Here is a 19823-nt window from a genome sequence, read left to right as displayed (position 1 = left end):
TGTCAATTTAAGGGTGTATGATTTTGTTGACACCAATAAACATGTGATAAATATGAGCACATAAATCGCATACTTAGGTGCTAGATTTAATATATTTTTATCTACCGATATTGCTCAAACAACGATATCAGTGTGAGTACCATTTATCATTTTATTCAGGTGAAATATCATAATGGAAAGTTAAGGATCCCTGACCCACTGCAAACAAAGCACTAGATAATACCACTGTCGTTTTGCATTCATGTAGTAACCTTAATTCTGGCTGTGACTAAATTCAAGATGGATATAAAGACCCACCTTTTTACGTCTGTATTTAAGGTTCCTCTGCACAGTCCACAGCACACTATTTATCTATAAATGTACATGCATATGGTGATAAGTGTCTTTTTACCTGATGTAAAATGCTGATTTGTATGCCTTTTTTATCTACCATATTTAAAACTGTCACTGTAGGAATACTATAGTTCATGTGCTATACAGCACCAAAGAGCAATTTTGCAAATTGTATAGGGCGCTATACAAATGTTGTATATTATTATTATTATTATTATTATTAATATTTTGATAAAATGTTGTAGTCGGACAGGTGCCAGGGAATTACAAGATCAATTGGCTCAGTAAGAGCGATTTTATTATGATCGGAGTACTAGGGATTGAATCTCGGTCTTGCCACGTTGGCTTTTTACTCTAAAAATATCTTTGTTGATATATTTTTGTTTATAGCATATGTGTGCTATTTTTTTTATATAAGTTCCGCAAAGTATGTTTTTTTCTTCAGAAATGACTTTTTTAAAGCTATTATCATGCTGTTGAAAAATGCTGTAATTAATAGTTAAATTTTTAACAGTGATAACGGGATCCTTAAGCACGTATAGAAATCGTAGATATTGATAATTTTACCATGTTTCAGAAATAAATATGAGATATACGGTTTAAGCGATATCATTTTTACCGGTACAAATGTCTCCTATTTTATGTTCAATATCTTAATTTATATGTTCGATCTTTCATTTTTATGTTGCATCTCTCGTTATTATGTTCAATCTCTCAATTGTTAATGTTCGGTCTATCATTTCTATGTTCAATTTCTTATTTTTATGTAAAATCTCTAATTTTTTATGTCCATTTTTTATTTTTCTATGTTCAATTTCATTTTGTATGTTCAATTTTATCTTTTTATGTTCAGGTTCTCATTTGTATGTACAATACATGTTTGTATATTTTTGTATGTTGTTATTTTTTTCGCATGTGCAAATACCATTGTATTTAAAAAGTACTCCATTAATAGTCGACACATTAGCCAAAAGCTTGGGGAGAATTGATAGTATATTATTTAAAAGATTGTTATAAACATTATCAGACAAACAGTCTGGCAACATCAGATCAGAAATCTCCCCAACTGACAATCTCTTAAACTGTTTAAAAGTACGATCAAATCCACGGCTTATTAAACATTTACTGTTATAAAGCACATCGTTATTTATAAAGAACACAATGTAGATCAAAATATGATAAATGGCCTACGCTGACCATACTACTGAGGAACGTAGAGCTATGTGGCAGGGATAAAGTGTGCCTATATGTTATTATAGCGTATGTAACGTCTAGATAAGCATATGGTTTACTTTGTTGGAATTTGTGTCAACAGTGTCACTGTGCTAGCAGTTATGGAATAGCTTAGATTTTCAATTTTCATTTAATAACAATAAAGTTGAACTTTGTGTTCTATGCGATTCAATTGTCTGTTACTTATATGTGAAACATCAAACCGCTAACCAAAATGATTGCTTCAGCGATGATGTGTCGACATCATCATTTATTGATTGGCAATTTATTTGCTAAAATTGTTTGAAAAATGCTTCAGAATTCTCGTTGTAAGATTTTTCCTGCTACATTGGATGAGCAGAAAATTAGCAACTGTTATTAAAACTTCTGTTCTATGAAGATGAATGTATTCTTGTTATTTTTTTTAACAATAATAAAAAACCTATGCTTACAATTGAAAGTCAGTTGAAACACAGTGTATAAATTGGTCAGGAAAAAAAAGACAGGCGGAAATGATTATATCCACTATCCAATACCATATTGCAATGATAAGACTTTATCAATGGGTTTGACGCCTTGGTGTAGCTTTACATTGTTCACTGAGGCTATACTATATCATTTCCTTGTGTGCAGTCTATGTAATATATATTTTTATTCTCTTCGATACATGTCTTAAGCATAAAAAGAAAGAAACAAAGGAAAGTAACAAGAAAAATAAAAATATTTTATTTTTATTTTAGTATGAAATATGAGATAATACAATATGTTAACTCAAATTAATTTCTTTACGTATCTTTTATTTATATTGCCATAAACAGACGGTTGTTACGTTATTCAGATTTTTTTGTCATTAACGTTATCAACGCACAACATTTTAGACAAAAATAACTCTATGATCTTTCGTAAAACAATGTATGACGTCACATTGTTATGGGGTCATAAACGAAATATACTGTAGTATCACATAAAAGGATATGACGGGTTGTTAAATAAATATTCGGCAATACCTTTTAAATTGTTTTACCAAAATTTAAATTAGCAAACGGAGCAGTTACTTTTTCATGTTACGGTCGTACAAATATAAATCATTTGGCGATTTTGAATTCGACAATAACATAATGCAGGCCTATTTGTCGTTTGTTTTATATTTGCACTCATGTGGCACAATCATATACTTTAATATCATTTTACTGCTCATGTAAATTTTGCAATCATTAAGACATATTGGTTTTGAAAATATATAAAAGTATAACTGTCTAAGCATGACCATAATTATTAACAATAACAAAACTGACAACCTTTTCATCAGTTTAAATTTTAACTGTTTTCATTAACCAAGGTAATAATATATAATTATCACGAACATTTAAGGTAACATACTGCATTATTCCGTATCAAATGTCTAAGATTAATTACCCTTGCATCATTGTAAGATTTTTATCGTACCTCGACTGTGCCAGTGAAACACAGTTGACAGTAAGGTCAGTATTTTCCCCTTATCAGTTGTGCCATATGCTATTGATATTTTCGTAGCATATTTGTTGTAGTACACAGCATATATTTTCCACTGTTATATATCCGTTATGACATCAGTGACATTTACATAGGTTAACGTTTGTACATTGGTAAATGCTATTCTTTCTTCTCTTCCTATTTCTTCTCCTCTTTCTTCTACTCCAAGTCTCTGTTATCCATTATTATTTCTGCTAAGGAAACAGATTGATATAAGTTTAATAAAAAAAATCTGGATCCTGTATGTAATGATTAAATGTCCTGTATATTGTAATTGAAAATTTACAAAATAAAATATGGTTTATACTAAGGTCAGTTTGTTAGAACGTCAGTCCCTGAACTGTTTACATATGTTTTGGAGTGGAACGGGGACCCTTATACTATCTAGGAGGCACGGTAGGACGCCAAGCTCGTGACCGAAGGGTTGCGGGTTTGAGTCACGTCACAGCACTGTGTTGTATCTTTGAGTAAGATACGTTCCTCCGCTTGTACAAGTCTACTCAGCTGTAAATGAGTATGTGGTTGGGCAGTGCTAGAATTGTTGAATGCTAGCTGTGAGCGCCGAAATGTCAGCCCCCAGGGAGTTGAGAAAGATATTGGCTGGTTGCAAAGGCCCTTTAACCACGGATAATAATTTGTGAACCTCTTTGAGACGACCTACGAACTAGGTTGTGATATTATATTAATTAATAATCTAACTCCAAATTTATTTATTACAGAAGCTGCTGTTGACTGTGGCGGGTGTTTTAAACCTCCCGATTTCACAAGTCCATACACCATTATGGAGGCCCAAACTGGTCAATCTGAAGCAATTGTAGAACATGGATTAAATGAAGTGCCAATCAAAGTGGACGTGCAGGTCAGGGCTATAAATATAACAGATCACGTGTTTCCAGGACTTGGCTCAGCCCAACGGGATGACGATCAGCCAGGGCCCTACGGGGGCGTGGTGTATAAGTACAACAAAATATCTGTTGTGTTATATGTTCCAAACAAAAACGACGGCAGTTCTTCTGGAACTATTATCTATACAGGTAACGTGATGATAACAAAAAATAGCATATCTAGCATGAAGTGTATAATTTTAATGCTTTATGTTTCTTAATTTCTAAATCATAGGCAGGACTTTCCGTTGGCCAATTTTATTAGTCAAATCACACTTCCCCTGAAATCAGAGGTGTTAAAACACACGTCAAACCGACATCTACTTTCAAACTCAAGAGTCAAAGTTTTTGAGAACATCTGGCCTTATTTCCCTTTTATTTTTTCAATAAAGTCCATGTATATTTAGTTTGCGAATTTTTGTCGATTATCAATTCGAGTTTCGGTGTTGTTTACGTATTGACTATCATTTTTAAACACTGTCGCTGTTGGGATAATCAGTATTCATGGATTTGCTTGACCACGGTTTGCAGTATTATTTTGACAACTTCTATGTAATTAAAGTCTGTATCATACTTCAAATAATGTAATTATTGACAGGTATAAGACCAGGCATGACTGTGCAAGATAACTACCTCATTGGAAATCATATAAATATCCAACTTTGCCGCTTTTTGTCGTCTTAGAAGTAGAACGGGTTTTTTTTTCAAATTAAAATTTTATTTTTCTCCAGTTACAAACACTTATAAGTGTATTACACTAATTAGAAGTTTGGCAGAACTATATACAAGATGCATTTATAGTTACTGAATATATGATATAAAATTTGCACAGCTTTACTTTTTGTGTCGAAAGACGTTTGGAACAACTAATGTTTACGTCGGCAAATCTATTCCATTAACTGTGTATACCCAGTGTTTCAGCTCTGTGATTGGTTAAACGAAATAAGTTTAGTTTAAATTACATTTATCATAATATAGTCTTACAGCTGTATAACAAAGCATTTAATATGGGTTCGTTTTTAATTATGACATTGCCAATATATAGTATAATGTGTATAATTTTACATACATATAATGTGCTTCTTAATCACACTCAAAATGACATATCAGACAGCTTAAACATTAGCCAATACGATTTCTAAATTCGTGCGCAGGCAATGACACGTGGAACGGCCCCTACCATGAGACTGAAGATAGGGCAGAAGTTAGGGCAAAAGTGTGGAAGAATTGTAGTTTTCCTCAACCTCAGTTCGATTCGGACTGGTTCCCAATGGCAGTAAATAATGGTGAGTTGTGCAATGGTACCTACTTTCAATATTATTCGAAAAGAAATGTCTAAATGCATTTCTGTTTCGACTGTTTAAAGGATCTGTATAATTTAATTTTCGTGTTACATTATATATGAAAACGGTTTAAATTTTTATTTCATGACTGTATGAAATGGGAATTAATGCATTTATCATCCGACAAAAATGATGCTTGGCTTATTAACCGAATCAAGCATTAATTTAGGTGCTAACTAAACATATATTTGTATCTGATTAGTAATTACTAGAAATACGACGTTTAGAACCATTTCTTAAAGATCAATTTAGAAAACTAAATAAAGGTAAACGTTTCACTGAATCATACGGCAGATAAGTCCATCGGTCATAGGTCTCATCAGCGGTAGTTAAGGACAAAAGAGATACAATTTATCGAAGGGGTTCCGTAATATGAGACGACAAAAAATGAAAATGAAAGTTCCTTTAAATCTCTCTATAACGACTAAGGCAAATACAAAAGAGAAGACCAATAACGTTGGTATGGACGAGTGGTTCTTGATGTATAAAATTAAGCATTAAACTACTTTCAGTTGTAATTCATAGCATTCGTTTGTTTCAGGAACTAAATCTTTCAAAGAAATTGCACATGGTTTAGGGACATATCCAGAGTATGTGTCAGTTCAGATAAAAGACAAGAATTCTGCTTGGTATTCCGATGGTATTGGTAAGTCAATTTCTTTTGTACATATTTCTAAGACTAAGTTTTAGCATATTTTCATGAAAGAGGAGATCATTTTGATTATCATATTTTATATAAAGCAACATAGTCTAAGGTTGAATTTTATTGTTAATTTGTCTTCTTATGATAACGCACTTATGCTTAGTTAGTTAATTTCTAACTTAAACTATGTATTCAAAGCATATAGTTTTGAAAAATGATAATAGAACAACGCTTAAATCTGCTTTGCGAGGTGTCACCTGAAATGTTGAGTCTACTACGTTATACTAAACATCTTCTCCTCAGCTTAATTTCAGCCTGTTTTTTCACCCATAGCAATATGGGCCAATTTGTCATGAGATGGAATTTTTAGTGAACGACATACCAAATAAAGTAATTTCATGTAAAGGGCGAAATAAAAACATCGGGCAAAACTGTATTTTTCCGAGAAAGAGGGAAAACATAATTAGACGAAAATGTTGCAGTATTAAAAATAACTATTGCTCGGATGTGCAATAGTGTTTAATCTCTTGGCGGACATGAAATTGTTGGATTAAATAACTTAAGAACTGATTTTAATTTATTACTTACAGGATCAGTAATGACAGTTCAAGCACTTGATCAGCAGTCGGCATGGGGAGGTGTTATTTACGGGTTCAATGATAGTCACGTTAGAATATGGGTTCCTGGCTACGACTCAGGTAAGTTATATATGTCTTACCATAATTGATTTGCTGTCAGATTTTAGGGCGGTGTTTTTTTTATAAAATAATTTGCATGTCTTACACGCATCACCGCACGAGCTGATGTTAGACAATTTATAAAGAAAACAAACAGGTTTTTAATATAACAAAACTTCAGGTAAATACGCTCTTCAAAACTTATGACTACCAAATTAGTCTAGGTGACTGGTATTCGCCTATTTATCATTAGTAGCTAATCCAGAGACGTATTTTACTGTAAAATAAGTTTACTCGTTGTTTTCTATTTTTTTACGATTTCTGCGGTATTTTGTTTTTCTTTGTTTATTGATGTCACTAAACATGATATCCGCTAAAAGTGGTTTCCCGCGAAATTAACCATTAGAGGAAATCCTTGAAAAATTAGAGACTGCGAAAAAAAGTTGTCTCATGAAATATGCCGTCCTAATCATTACTATGACATCCGAATGCGGCTGCGATCATGGATGCGACAACAAAAATGAAAATTGACGTCTGATGACAATCTTGCATTATTTCGAGCAAAATTGTTAAACTTATGTTAATGTTTGGTATTGTTTGAAATTATTTTTCGTTATCACATCGTATTCACAAGCGATGAAAAACTTAAGATACAATCGAAGTGTCAGCCGTTGAAGATATCCCTCTGAAACTGTAAGTATCATGACGTCATTAAAATTCAGAATAAAATTTTATAAGGAGATGTGTGTTTAAGTATTTCCACAAGTTTATATCATTCGCAAAGCATATAACACAGGACACCGATATTCAGATTTTGTAGCTAAGATATTGAAAATTCATCATGATTTTACATCTTACATGTCAGAGAAGACAATATTAGATATTTACAGGATATATTTTAGTCATTTGATTTTAACAATAAAAATTATTAACTATTTTTTAGGAAGCCTATTCAGCACAGCCGATGGATGGGGTCGTGGGTCAAAGGAAGTTTGGAATGAGGGGTCCATAAGAGTTAGGGTGTGGAGTTATTTTAAAGGTGACGCCATATACAGCGACACTAAATCTTTGGTAAATACTATAAGAAAAAAGCGTTCGCATCACTTATCAACACGAAGTGGGAACTCCTTGGACATTGACACTGGGATGATTTACGTTACCGTTAGTATTTTGTAGTCTTATTTTGTAGAGATAGTTTTAATGTAAATGTATTTAGCATGATGTCATCTTGGAAATTTGACAAAACTTTCATTTTAAAAATAGTAGTATGGTGATTATATATACTTAGAGATGTAATTCCTTCTCTTTCATCATTGTTGAAATCGACCCATGGTTTAGTCCCCGCCATCCTGTTGACAGTTTGTATTTTACCTACTTTCAAAATAAATAATATTAATATATTGTTTGTTACTATGTTTATATTTTTTTTCTCAAAATTTTAATTAAGAAATCGCAAAGAATGGCAATCTTATTGCAGATAAACTCCTGAAATCTAAAATCAGTTAAAAGGAGACGAAAATACAGTTGCTGTTTACAATATTTACGTTGTAAAGTTTGTCAGCATTAATGCTTCTAATTTTTTATCAATGGTTTTAAATGCTATACTAAAAATTGAATAATCAAACTATGGACACAATATCTTCAGAACGTATTAAATCCTAGTCATAAACCTGAAGAAGAGATGAATATGACAGAACTTTATTTGTTGTTTCTTATACAAAATAAACAGGTGAAAGCTATCGATGGTAATAACGATGGTTTTTCCTTCCCGGGAATGGGAGCTGTACAGAACGCCGACCCGACAGAATCTTTTGGTGGACTAGTGTACTCATATGGTCCCAGAGTAATTCACGTATGGCAACACTTGAACCATGCTGAAGGATATTTGATATACATCAACCAAAACTGGGGAGGAGGTTTGATGTCTCAGAAATCTAAAAACGCCAGTATGACAGTTCGCTTTTGGGAACCCTACGTGGGAAGATGTATGTATAAAAACTAGTTTCGAAATGCACGATGTTTGATATAAAACTAAACATATTTCAGTAGTATTTTTTTCTATATAAGTCCCCAAACAGTTCCCAAGGGGGGATGGGAATGGGGGGATGGGGGGTTAAGTTTGCATTCCGTCCGTTCTTCCGTCCCTCTGTCCGTCTACACTATTTCACCTGGAGTAACCAGATTTGATGTACCAGGACATCTTTTGGGATGGCGGAGTGCAAGAAAAAGGTCATATGACCTCACTGTGACCTATGCTTTGACCTTTGATCTTAACTTTCGAAAAAGTTTGTCCAGGTCATATCTTCTATACTATTTCATCTGGAGTAACCAGATTTGGTGTACAAGGACACCTTGGGATGACCTATGACCTTAACATTTGAAAAAAATTGTCCGGGACATATTTCTGTACTATTTTACCTGGAGTGACCAGATTTGGAATGTCGGAGTGCAAGAAGTAAGTATCGGGAGACTTTCCTAGCAGTAGGTTGATCCTGACATTTGTCTACTGTTTGTTAAAATAGAAATCATTACCGGTGGGGGACTATGGATTGCCTTGCAATACGTTGCCTTCTTAAACTTAGATGTTTTACGATTTTTTTCTGTCATTGATAAACGAAACACTAATATACAATGCTAAAACTTGAATTGGGACAAATATTCTTAACAAGTTATCCTTAGCATATATTGAAAATATAAAGTAGTTTTTTTGTGTTCAAAATTACAATTGCTCAAATTTAAATTATATCGCAGAAGTATATTTCTATGCAAGCATTCGAAGCTGGAGTATACAATAGTTGTATAATATTGCATTACATTTAAGTTCCAATCATAGGTTGTAATTCATTACCTGTCTCTCCCGTAATGTGGCGAAACTTCTCAAATATATTCCTGTTATTATTTCATTGAATTCTAAGAATTAGGCTCGGTTTTTTTCAGGTCCAACCTCTCCAGTAGACCATGCGGTTACTGTTCATGTTGACAATGGAAATCCTACGACATCGCCTTCCCGCCAAGGTAACTTGAGTTTCTGTATAACTTATCTATATATCATCATATCCTTGATTATAACGTTGTGCCATTCGGTATCACGGAACGCAGTATAATTCAATGCTATACATTATATGCAATGTTAAACATATAAGTGGATCTATAAACTGACCATATAGGTACATAATCTGACACACTCTGTTTCTTCATCCTAAGTTAATTCTTCTCACACGAACTAAAATTCCAAAATTATCAAATCGTTATATATCAAATTGGTTGTAAACAAAAACGATTTTGATCAATGTTTTGTTGTTTCATTGGATTTTATATTTGTTATTGAATAGGTATGAAGGGTAACCACACAATAGATCAAATGAATTACATGTAGCAGAGCCGTTCAAAACATTTTGCAGTAACGTGCACAATAATAAGCAATATTCGTCCTAAATACTCTTACAAAACCAATTTTGTTTACGAGTCACTGAAAAATGTCGACAACGTTTTCGTCTAATTTCCATCAAAATCACGTTCAATTGCAAGGTGTTCGTAATATTATTTTTTTCATAATTGTGTTCACTTTCCCGGCTTTTTCAGTTTTAGGATGCCATAAAAAAAAATCTTGAATAAACATATACCTTCACTTTTCATCCCGTTTTTCAGACAGCTTAGGCTTGATCACCGTTATATTGTATACGCATCGTTTAACTGATAATGCCACACTGATCCGGTTGTTTAGGGCAGTTGTTTTATGTTGCTCTACTCTCCAGTGATATATGGAAATATTTCTGATTGAAAACGTGCCTTTTTCTTTCTTTTTAATTCATGTTTAAATGTCATTGAAATTAAATTGGTCATATATCAATATACGTTGTTTCAGGCTCCACCGCAACAATTAATCATACGGTACATTTGCATACATCAACGGCATCGCCAACAGGTAACAAAATATTCTTAATACGAACATCCTATTAACATCATACTGTTTGTTCCTGCTGCTGTGTTGGTCCTTGACTTTCTTTACTGTGTTACCTTATTTAATTCCTTTCATATATTTCTGCATACTAAAAAGACAAAGCAACTTTGTGCAGCAATTTGTTTGATAATCCCACTTTTTTAATTTGAGTACTGATGACTATTAGTATTTATGAAAAGTTCCATTATTTGTATTATATAAAAGAACAATATTTGAACCGCTTGTTATTTAAAGTCAATACACTATACTAACCAAGCTAATAAAACCTTTATTAGTGGAACAAGTTTAAACCTTTATATGATATTGTACCTCTCATTTATATAACTTTGAGCAGTTTCCGACATTATGCATACGGTAGTACTTAATGTTTTAACCTTCGGTTCATGGGCTTGGTCAATCGTTATATTAATCATTCTTGTTGGCCGAGATGATAGCGCGTATGGATCTTAATGTGGGAGGAAGCCGGAATAATCGTTAAAAACCCACGTGATCGGGCAGGTGACTGCATTTTCCCCTCCTATCGAAAAATCGACTCACGGTCGTCTTAGTGGAGGCCGAGTCCAAATAATATTGTTAATACTTTCACATTAAGACTCTAAACCTGCAGGTAGGGCGTAAGAATTGTACCTGCTGCCCCAATTGCATGATCGTAAGAGGCGACTAAATTTGGGACCTTATCTCTTCTCTCCTTTCTAAATAACTTTCTTCTTCCTAATGTCTCCCTTGACAATGCCTCACTTTTGGCCATTTGTTGAGCGTTCGCCCCTGTGAGGAAGGCTTTGGGTTCTGTCCCCTGGCCGAGACATACCAAAGTCTTTAAAAATGGTAGTTTCTACTCCTGCTTAACGCTCAGCAAATTAGGAGTGGGACGACTGGTTCGCCCGTTGTCAGTATAATGTGACCGGGTGGGGCGTCCTGCTGGGTGTCTTCGGCAGTATGTTTCAGTGAGGTAGCACTATAAAGTCGGCATCAGTTCCGCGCTATCACAAGGAGACAAACACGAACATATCGCAGCCTCCCAAAATACACACACATACACTACACGCATGCATCTTGCACACAGGGGAGGCCGTCCTTAAATGACCTTAGCTGTTAATAGGACGTTAAACAAAAGCAAACAAACAAACAAACAAACTAAACACACAACCGTATTAATATTGTTATGACATTTATATCGTGTGGTGCAGTGAATAGCGCACTTGCCTTTTATCAAGGCGGAAGGGGTTCATATCTTCGACCGGACGTGAAAAGGTATAGGGTCACCTTACCGATCACATGGGTCTACCCTTAGTACAACGATTTCCTCCCCCATTAAGACCGACGCGAGCTAAAATTCGGGTCAACAAGAGTGATTAATTAAAGTTGTAAATGTTTTTCATAATCTCTGTAAAATAAATACAGTTTATTTACATAATTATTACAAATTGATAATGGTAAGTAGCGAACAATTTTATTGTATCATTATTTTTCATCAATTAATCAATTCGAACTTTCTTGCAGCTTCACAATCCTCTGTTCACCCCCAAACAACAGAAGTACAAAGTACAAAAAGTACAAAAAGTACAGCGTCAACGTTATTACCAGGTAAAGATATGGTACCTACATAATATAAAGACCATATTTATAGTCAAAACAATAGAAAATATTAAATTCTGAAGTACATAATCATAAGCAAAGCATTGGAATAAAGATAATATTATTTCCTACAAAATGTATTCGCAACTGAAATTCCAAAAACCTTACTAGCGAAAATTAGGAACACTTGATTTTCTCTTTAAATGTTTGTTTGAATAAAGAGGAGATATTAAAATTCGGGATCGACACTTTTGGAGAAAAAAGAAAGATGGAAGTGAAACTATACACCTCGTGTATTATGAATAATATGCAGTTAATAAGTTTTCCATATTATCATTTTAATAGCAAACTCTCATCTTATAATTTTCCTTTCGCAGCGGACACAGAAAAAGAGTCTCAATCAATGAGTGGTGCAGGTACAAAACTTTTTCTAAATGTCAATAAACAAATTATTCTAAATGTTAAAAGGCAACCAAAGGGTATTGTAACTCCCTTAATTTTCGTGACCATTTCATTTTCAATTGTTCTTCTCCTGCCTTACTGTAAACTCACATAATACGAAACATAAATGAAGATATTTTCCTTGTATTTGACAAGAGGAGAGATGATAATGTACCCCATACGTTCTAAGAAATAATAGATAGAGAATCTTTCCGGAACGAAACGAATTGGAGTTTGTATTTTATCCTTGTGATTTGATGGTATTCTATACCTTGTTTCAACTTCGAATTGTGCTGTTTTCTGGTTAAGATCTTGTCATTTTGTATCGAGGAATGTTTTGTACACTTTTTTTGTTTTTGTTTATGTTTCTTTTTATTACAATAAAGACAATTCACATATTTAATCAATATTTTGCTAATGTTTTATTCTTCGCCGACTATATCTCATTACCGGTTAGGTTGAATAATTCCTTACTGTGTTTTATTTCGTTCTTAGTGTTGGGAATCATCATTGGGGCATGTCTTATAGTGGCAGGCGGCATAGCTACCGGAATTATCTGCGCACTGTGTAAAAAGAATAAAAGACAAGTTGACGATAAGGTAAACAAATGTCGAATATTTTAAAAGAATTATAATTTCACAAATCCGTCATTTCGATATCTAAGGTTCTATTAATAGGGATATTTTTCGGAAAAAATGAATAAAACGCAAAATAACACGGCATCAAATCTAATCCATATACGGTATGCTATACAGGATTAATTCAATAAAAGGATATAGGAAAATTTTTTATCATCCGTTATACTTTTAATTCTTTAATGAAATCTTATTTGATGAATATTGGTTCTAAGTTCAACCATAGGTAATTATCATATATTCTAGTTTTGAAACTTTGAAAATGTAGTGTATACATGTCTGTTTTTCAAAAATCAACAATTTAAATTTTTTGAGACTTTTATATTTAATTCTTTTACACGTTTGATTTGCATATACACTTTCCTTTTGTTCCAGAATTCGATGAATGGTTAATGGCTATTCTAGAGAGACTGACGGCAGAAATTATTCATGTTACATAATGTATTGATGACCCAAGGTCATGCATGGAATTAAACTCCACTATCATACCACACAGAAGGCAGTTTACATCAAGAACATTTCGAGACAGATCTAATAAGTTTGATTTAAATGATTACGTCATGATGATTGGAAGTCATGATCTCGTTGTTGCAAAATCTGAAATATATCATGTTTGAGAGTGTTACAAACTGTTCATATTTTAAGACTAACAAAACAACAAGTTCATATAACTTCCATATTATATATTACATGTGAAAAGACATATAGTTTGTTGTGGTCCAAAGAGAGTACGATATTCTATTTCGTCTTTGCGTATTGCAGAGTTATCTTCTCTTGGGAACAGGTATTGATTGTTACGTCATTGGTTTGTGTGAGAAAATTACGTCGTTTTCTCAAAAATTGATGACGGTACTCTCGCAAACAAGTGACGAAACAATCAATACCTGCTCCCAAGAGAAGATACTCTGCAATACGCAAAGACGGAATACGTGTGATTTGGTTACCAATTAACATGAGCGTGTTAAAATCGTTAATCTGGATTATTGTATGCCAGAACAAATCTTGAGTTATTATTAATTTTAAAGTTAAAGTATTCTGTGGATGAGTTTATTTGGATAAGCATTAATTCGAATTAAGGAAGTTATAATTACATTGCTATGTTCTGTGTTTGAATTTGAACATCACACGTAGTTATCTTACATGCATCTATCTATACGACACATTAATATATAGATAAGTTCATTTATTCATTTCTTTGTGATGAATTATGTCAACCTCAGGACATAAGAATACGATGATTTTGCATCTTAATATGACATTGCTTTTCTTTATATTGTTTTTTTGTCCTTTTACTTTGATTTTCTATATAATTTTTCTTCCCTTTTATTTTGCTTTTCCATATAACTTTTTTCACTCTTCTTATTTGTTTTACCTACCATTTCTTACTTTAGTTTACTGTCGTGGTTCCCGCACATGTTATCATTAGATGTGATGCAATATATTGTTTTGTGTGTGTGAGTTTATTTTGAAGGAAGTGTTCCTTCTGAAGTAGTCAAAGCTAAAAGCTTATTTTCGATCAGTTAATTTTTCAGTTATGTTTAAAAATCATAATAATATTCATCTATATATAACTCATTATAATGTAACAAAAATCCCATTTTCTCAATGTCACCTAAAGGAGTCGAACCCTGGACGACAGATTTCTTATCAACAGCTCTTCTGTTTGCAATAAAGGGGGATAATATCCATCAGTGAATCGCGTTCATTAATTCGTTGCTTTTTTCCAATTTGATCCTCTTCATGTCCTTAACAAATGTCACGCTATCATTTACAAAATAAAATTTCAAATTGTACATATTGGTTTTACCTGTTTGTTTTATATTTATCAATATTTTATTTATTTAATATCATTATCAAATACACAGAGTTTATGGTCAAATATGTTTACTTAGATGGCAGGTTACTGTGAACCAGATATTTTCGTGGTGTCCAAATGTGGAAGTCTCCCGACAAAACATTTTTTCATGGGTACATGAATTTGTGGATTACAAGTACCCACTCAAACGTTAAAGAATTGCTTCATATCAAACTTGTAATTTCTTCGTGGACCTATGAATTCGTGGATGAAGATTGCCAACAAATTCAACGAAATTACCCCCCCCCCTCCCACGAAAATGAGTGATTTCATAGTATTTTAAGCTCCATGAAATACAACATACTCTGATAATTTGTTAAATACAGTGCCTCCGAGCAATTTAAATTTGTAATTGTTGACAAATTGTTTATTGAATGAGATCTACAGGTATTTAACATAAGAACAAATGCATAGTTTTAGTAGATTTTAATATGTGATGGCGGATTTATATGGGGTCAAAGGGTAGGGTGTGTTCTCGTCCCGCTTCACCAATTTGGCTTGTAAATTTCCGGTTGTCAAAAGCAGAATCCTGTGGCGCTCTTTTATGCCATTACACATGCCAAGAAATGTCTTCTGATGTCTTTGTTAGGTATGTATCTAGGATTCTAAGTAGTTTTCACTTTTGTTGAACTTGAAATAGTAAAGCTTTTAGCTCAAAAGCTAAGTAATACCATAAAGTAAACAATTAAGTTGTGTTGGTACTTAATAGAATATTTTCAATGCTGCAGAAGTAAAAATGCTGAAGTCGCAAGGCAAAATCAAATACAATCGAGGATTAAGACAGGGACCGGTGCTTGCCTAGCCCATCTTATAATATAATGTTAACAAACAGTATACAAAATAAAACGGAGCTTTCATGCAGCTTACCCATATGGATGGAATTAAAAAGACAAAAGATATTTTTTAATGCTCAACCGACATGTATGTTTTGATTAACAAATATTGACGTACAAGTTGCAGAAGATAAACGGAAAGCCGACATAACAGAAATTATGCTGTGATCGGTCCTAAGCCTTTTTTTTTTTTTATGGAGGCCTTTATAACGCCTGCCGTATTGACGTGAGTTCAGTAATTTCTTTCCAGCCAGCGGAAGTAAGGAATTTGCGACGTCTGCCGGAAATCTTCGTTACTGAAGTGCTAGGGAGACAACTTTTGTAGCACTTCGTTCATACTATACGTAAGAAATATTAACTAATTCAAATATCCTGATATTGTTTTTAACATTTAGTTTACACTATTTTCAATAACAATAAGAATATTGACTGTAAAATCTTTATTCTTTATTCCCCTATATCGATTTTTGAATTTATCAAATTATAAAAAAAATACTATTGGAAGGGAGACAACTGCGAGATAGTAGTAACAGATGAGGACAACCGTTTTACTACAATAAAAAATAGTTCTCAAAACAGCCAATCACAAATAAATCACAACTTTTTGTATCGGTAATTTTATTATGTATAATATGAACATGTGCATAACAGAAATTAAATCATTCGATTATCTTTATATTTATTAATAAGTGTTTGAGTCAGAGTGGGAATCAGACTGGATGGGGAAGCGGGGGTATTAGTCAGCCATCCTGGCGACAGTTCTAGTTGAAAATTATCTGAAGTTCTAGTGTTTGATAAGCGGGTAACATTGATGGTTAGTAGTTCTAAGTTTAAAAATAAGTAGTTGCTCTTGAATGTTTATCAATAATCGTGTTGGCATCTTTCATTGCTTTATTTCATTTCACCTTTTACATTTCATTATTTTCCATGTCCAAATATCTGACTAACGCCTCCTTCAGTACTTACAGTACTTTGGTACTTTGATTTATATATATATAATTAAAACATTTAATTAACCAAATTTTAGATAGTTGGGACCAAACGACTGATAACTTCTCTTACGAAGTTGCTTTGGAGTAAATAGTTGTGGTGTCCGGTGCTTTCGGGAACAACAGTACACTGACAACATTATCAGAGTTGCAGACAGGCACATGTTTATTCCATCATGGCGGTAGCTTACATACATATGAGCATGCGCAGTTCACATAAATACAGTTGTAATAATAACCGCAAAGTACATTCTGTAATAGCAGTCATACTAATAACCGTGATGGACAACATCAACATAACTACAAACATAGCAACAGTTTCGACATATAACGAGAAAAAACCCCAAATCTTAATTATATTAAACAAACCACTTCATAAATAAATCATTATATATAATAACTGAATTTAAAGGATCTCTGTCCCACTACACTGTGTTTTTCCTATTTTCAGTAACCTAACCTTAACTTTCGTTTGGATATACAAATAGCACAATTGGGCCAGGAAACTTGACCAGGTTGCTCCATCAGTTAGAGCGATGGTACAACAATCTGAAGTCCATGGTTCGAATCCCAGTCTAGCCCCGTTTAGATTTTACATTAGAACACTATTGTTGCTTACATTTTGTTTATTACAAATTCTTTATTTCATCAAAGTCTCGCAATGTATAGTTTTCTTTGAGAAATGGTTTTCGAAAGCGATAGCCATGCAGGAAAACACAGTTTTCATAATTACAGTTACAGTGTTTGCCAGTTATACGGTAATCCTTCATGAACAAAACAAATATAAAATTGTAAATTACATTTTATTTTTATAAATAACACATTTGTTTTCACAATAAACATTTACAACAAGGTCAAACAATATCAATATTCAATTAATAAGAACGGATGCATATAAAATGTTAGTTAAAAAATTAAGAGCATGGCATTTTAACAAATGAACGATATGTTCAATGAATTTATTTTGTTCCACAATTAGTTTGATCGGATTTGAGAAAATGGTTTGTATCGATATGGAAACTTTCAAAAACTTTAAAGAGTTCATCAATTTTGGCTTGAGGTAGCGACCTCTGTCGGGAAAGAATCCAAGCGAATTCAAGATGGCTGAGTCCGAGGATGTCGGTACACGAGTAAATGAGTGTGTATGAGGTGTAATCTGTCTTCAGTACCCAGTAGTTACCATACGGCGTGTCTGGAAGGAGAATACAATGTAATTGATTAGGAACATCACTCAAACTGTGTATTACTTATTTATATATTTCTTGTGAATATTTCATGTCACAAGGTAGTTGACTCATCGGTAGACTATCAGTCCCCAAGGTCGATCTTAGCCTTGCAGATGGAATTTATTCGGACGGAATTTACATGAAATTCTAATTTAAGTATCACCAAACTGTTGTAGCCATATGTTGCAAATAAATTTGAAACGTTCTAAAGGTTTCATAAGCACAGTAACCCTTTTGAATATGCTTTTGAACACGTAAGACATCGATGTTTGCCTTTTAGTACAACTTATGAGTCTTAAAAGGACGAAATGACAATAATGGCGTGGTAAATATTTGCTTCGTTTTGCTTTATGCATCGACTTACTAAATGTCGCAAAGACGTTTCTTAATTACTTTAATTTGTATTTATAATGTTTATTTTCTAGAAACAGAAGTTCATAAGAAATGTCATAAACAAAAATCAGTATTTTTATTATTGAAACGTAAACTTAACTTGAATACAATAACATAACTGTGCACGGTATGAAAATTATCATCGTCTGAACAAATGGAATTATACATCCATGAAAATATTGAACAGTGAAATCGTATATGTTAAATACTCACTTGCAGCAAATCTGATTTTGAGCTTAGCTGGTGAGTTGAGGTCACCTTGGAAGGCATCTCCGTAAGCTATGGAGTAGTTACCTGTTTTAGGGCTGTGAATGGGAAATTATATATCACTAAGACAATTATATTAACTACATTTTATAAATACCGATACTATTTGGTCAAATAATTTGCAATTAACTTTTCATTTTTGGAATTTCTAAAACCACTGCATTGATAATGCATAATATATTGTTAGTAAACAATGATATGTTATTTCATTTTTTTTTTTTTTTTTTTTTTTTTTTTTTTTTTATTTGATTAATTGACTTTTCAGTTTATTATGTTAGCATGGTAAAAGTTTGATATTACAACTCTCTTGGGATCTCACCCCCTCCCCACACCTTTAACAGTAATATATAAAGAACAACATTTACGGTAGTAACCCCTGTGCACTTACTCAATGCCTGTGTTCTTGACCTTGATATGGTTGGCAGGTGTAAGTGTGTAGTTTGCTACAATACACTTCTCTCCTGTCTCGAAACTGGCACGGAATTTATATAGTTCATACCAGTCTCCTATATACTGCAAAAAAATAAAAATAATAATAACACGATAATGAATCTTTTTTGCATTTATTATATATTTTTCTTTATCAAAATTTAAATGAAACCTCCAATGCAAGAAACAATTGATATACATAGAAACTGCCCAAAGTATATGCAAGAAAAAAGATAGATTTGTTTAGAAAGGGCAGATTACTTTTGTTTTAATTATTTGTTTTCGAGTTATAGAAATAGATACAGTGAACTTTAGTACAATGTATGCTGGCCTATACAGTGTCTGCTTTTCCAGGATTTGATATTTGACGGACTGTATTGTAAAACGATAATTGAGACCATGGTAAAAAGGCATTACATTTACGGAAACGATAAAATAGCATTGAGGAATAAGGATGGCTATGCTATTGTTTACATTATCAGCGAAGAATATTTCTATAAAACGCAGTTTATCTTAAACTTTTCAAGTTTGTCAATTATACCAAAACAGTTTTTTTATTTTTTTTATTATTAAACATAAGTTACCGATATATGTTCAATTATTTACCCACAATAT

At 33.0% G+C, this 19823-nt stretch overlaps 2 protein-coding genes across 2 annotated transcripts in view; one reads left to right on the top strand and one right to left on the bottom strand.

Annotated features, from left to right (window-relative positions):
- The first annotated feature begins 8524 nt into the window (after positions 1-8524).
- Positions 8525-14443, top strand: LOC110463402. Its single transcript, XM_021517971.1, has 7 exons — positions 8525-8589; positions 9542-9619; positions 10470-10529; positions 12066-12149; positions 12518-12556; positions 13077-13180; positions 13592-14443. Exons 1-7 carry the CDS (start codon positions 8526-8528, stop codon positions 13607-13609), a joined length of 447 nt encoding a protein of 148 aa, XP_021373646.1. The 5' UTR covers position 8525; the 3' UTR covers positions 13610-14443.
- A 2081-nt stretch (positions 14444-16524) lies between these two features.
- Positions 16525-19823, bottom strand: part of LOC110463395 (apolipoprotein D-like) — a 4068-nt gene continuing 769 nt past the window's right edge. The window contains exons 2-4 of the mRNA XM_021517958.1: positions 19168-19292; positions 18726-18817; positions 16525-18085 (exon numbers count right to left, since the gene is read on the bottom strand). Of these exons, the coding sequence (XP_021373633.1) occupies positions 17853-18085; positions 18726-18817; positions 19168-19292 (450 nt within the window). The 3' untranslated portion in view covers positions 16525-17852. The remainder of the gene's footprint in view (positions 18086-18725; positions 18818-19167; positions 19293-19823) is intronic.

The sequence above is a fragment of the Mizuhopecten yessoensis genome, unplaced genomic scaffold, assembly GCF_002113885.1.
Source record: "Mizuhopecten yessoensis strain PY_sf001 unplaced genomic scaffold, ASM211388v2 scaffold1511, whole genome shotgun sequence".
In the NCBI taxonomy this organism is placed as follows: Eukaryota; Metazoa; Mollusca; class Bivalvia; order Pectinida; family Pectinidae; genus Mizuhopecten; species Mizuhopecten yessoensis.
The sequence above is the reverse complement of the archived record's forward strand: the minus strand, read 5'-3'. Positions and strand labels throughout refer to the sequence as shown.

Coding starts and splice junctions, on each gene's coding strand:
- LOC110463402 (XM_021517971.1), top strand. CDS start 8,526: ATGTCTCAGAAATCTAAAAACGCCAGTATGACAGTTCGCTTTTGGGAA. Junction 9,620..10,469: donor GACATCGCCTTCCCGCCAAG/GTAACTTGAGTT, acceptor ACGTTGTTTCAG/GCTCCACCGCAACAATTAAT. Junction 10,530..12,065: donor ATCAACGGCATCGCCAACAG/GTAACAAAATAT, acceptor ACTTTCTTGCAG/CTTCACAATCCTCTGTTCAC.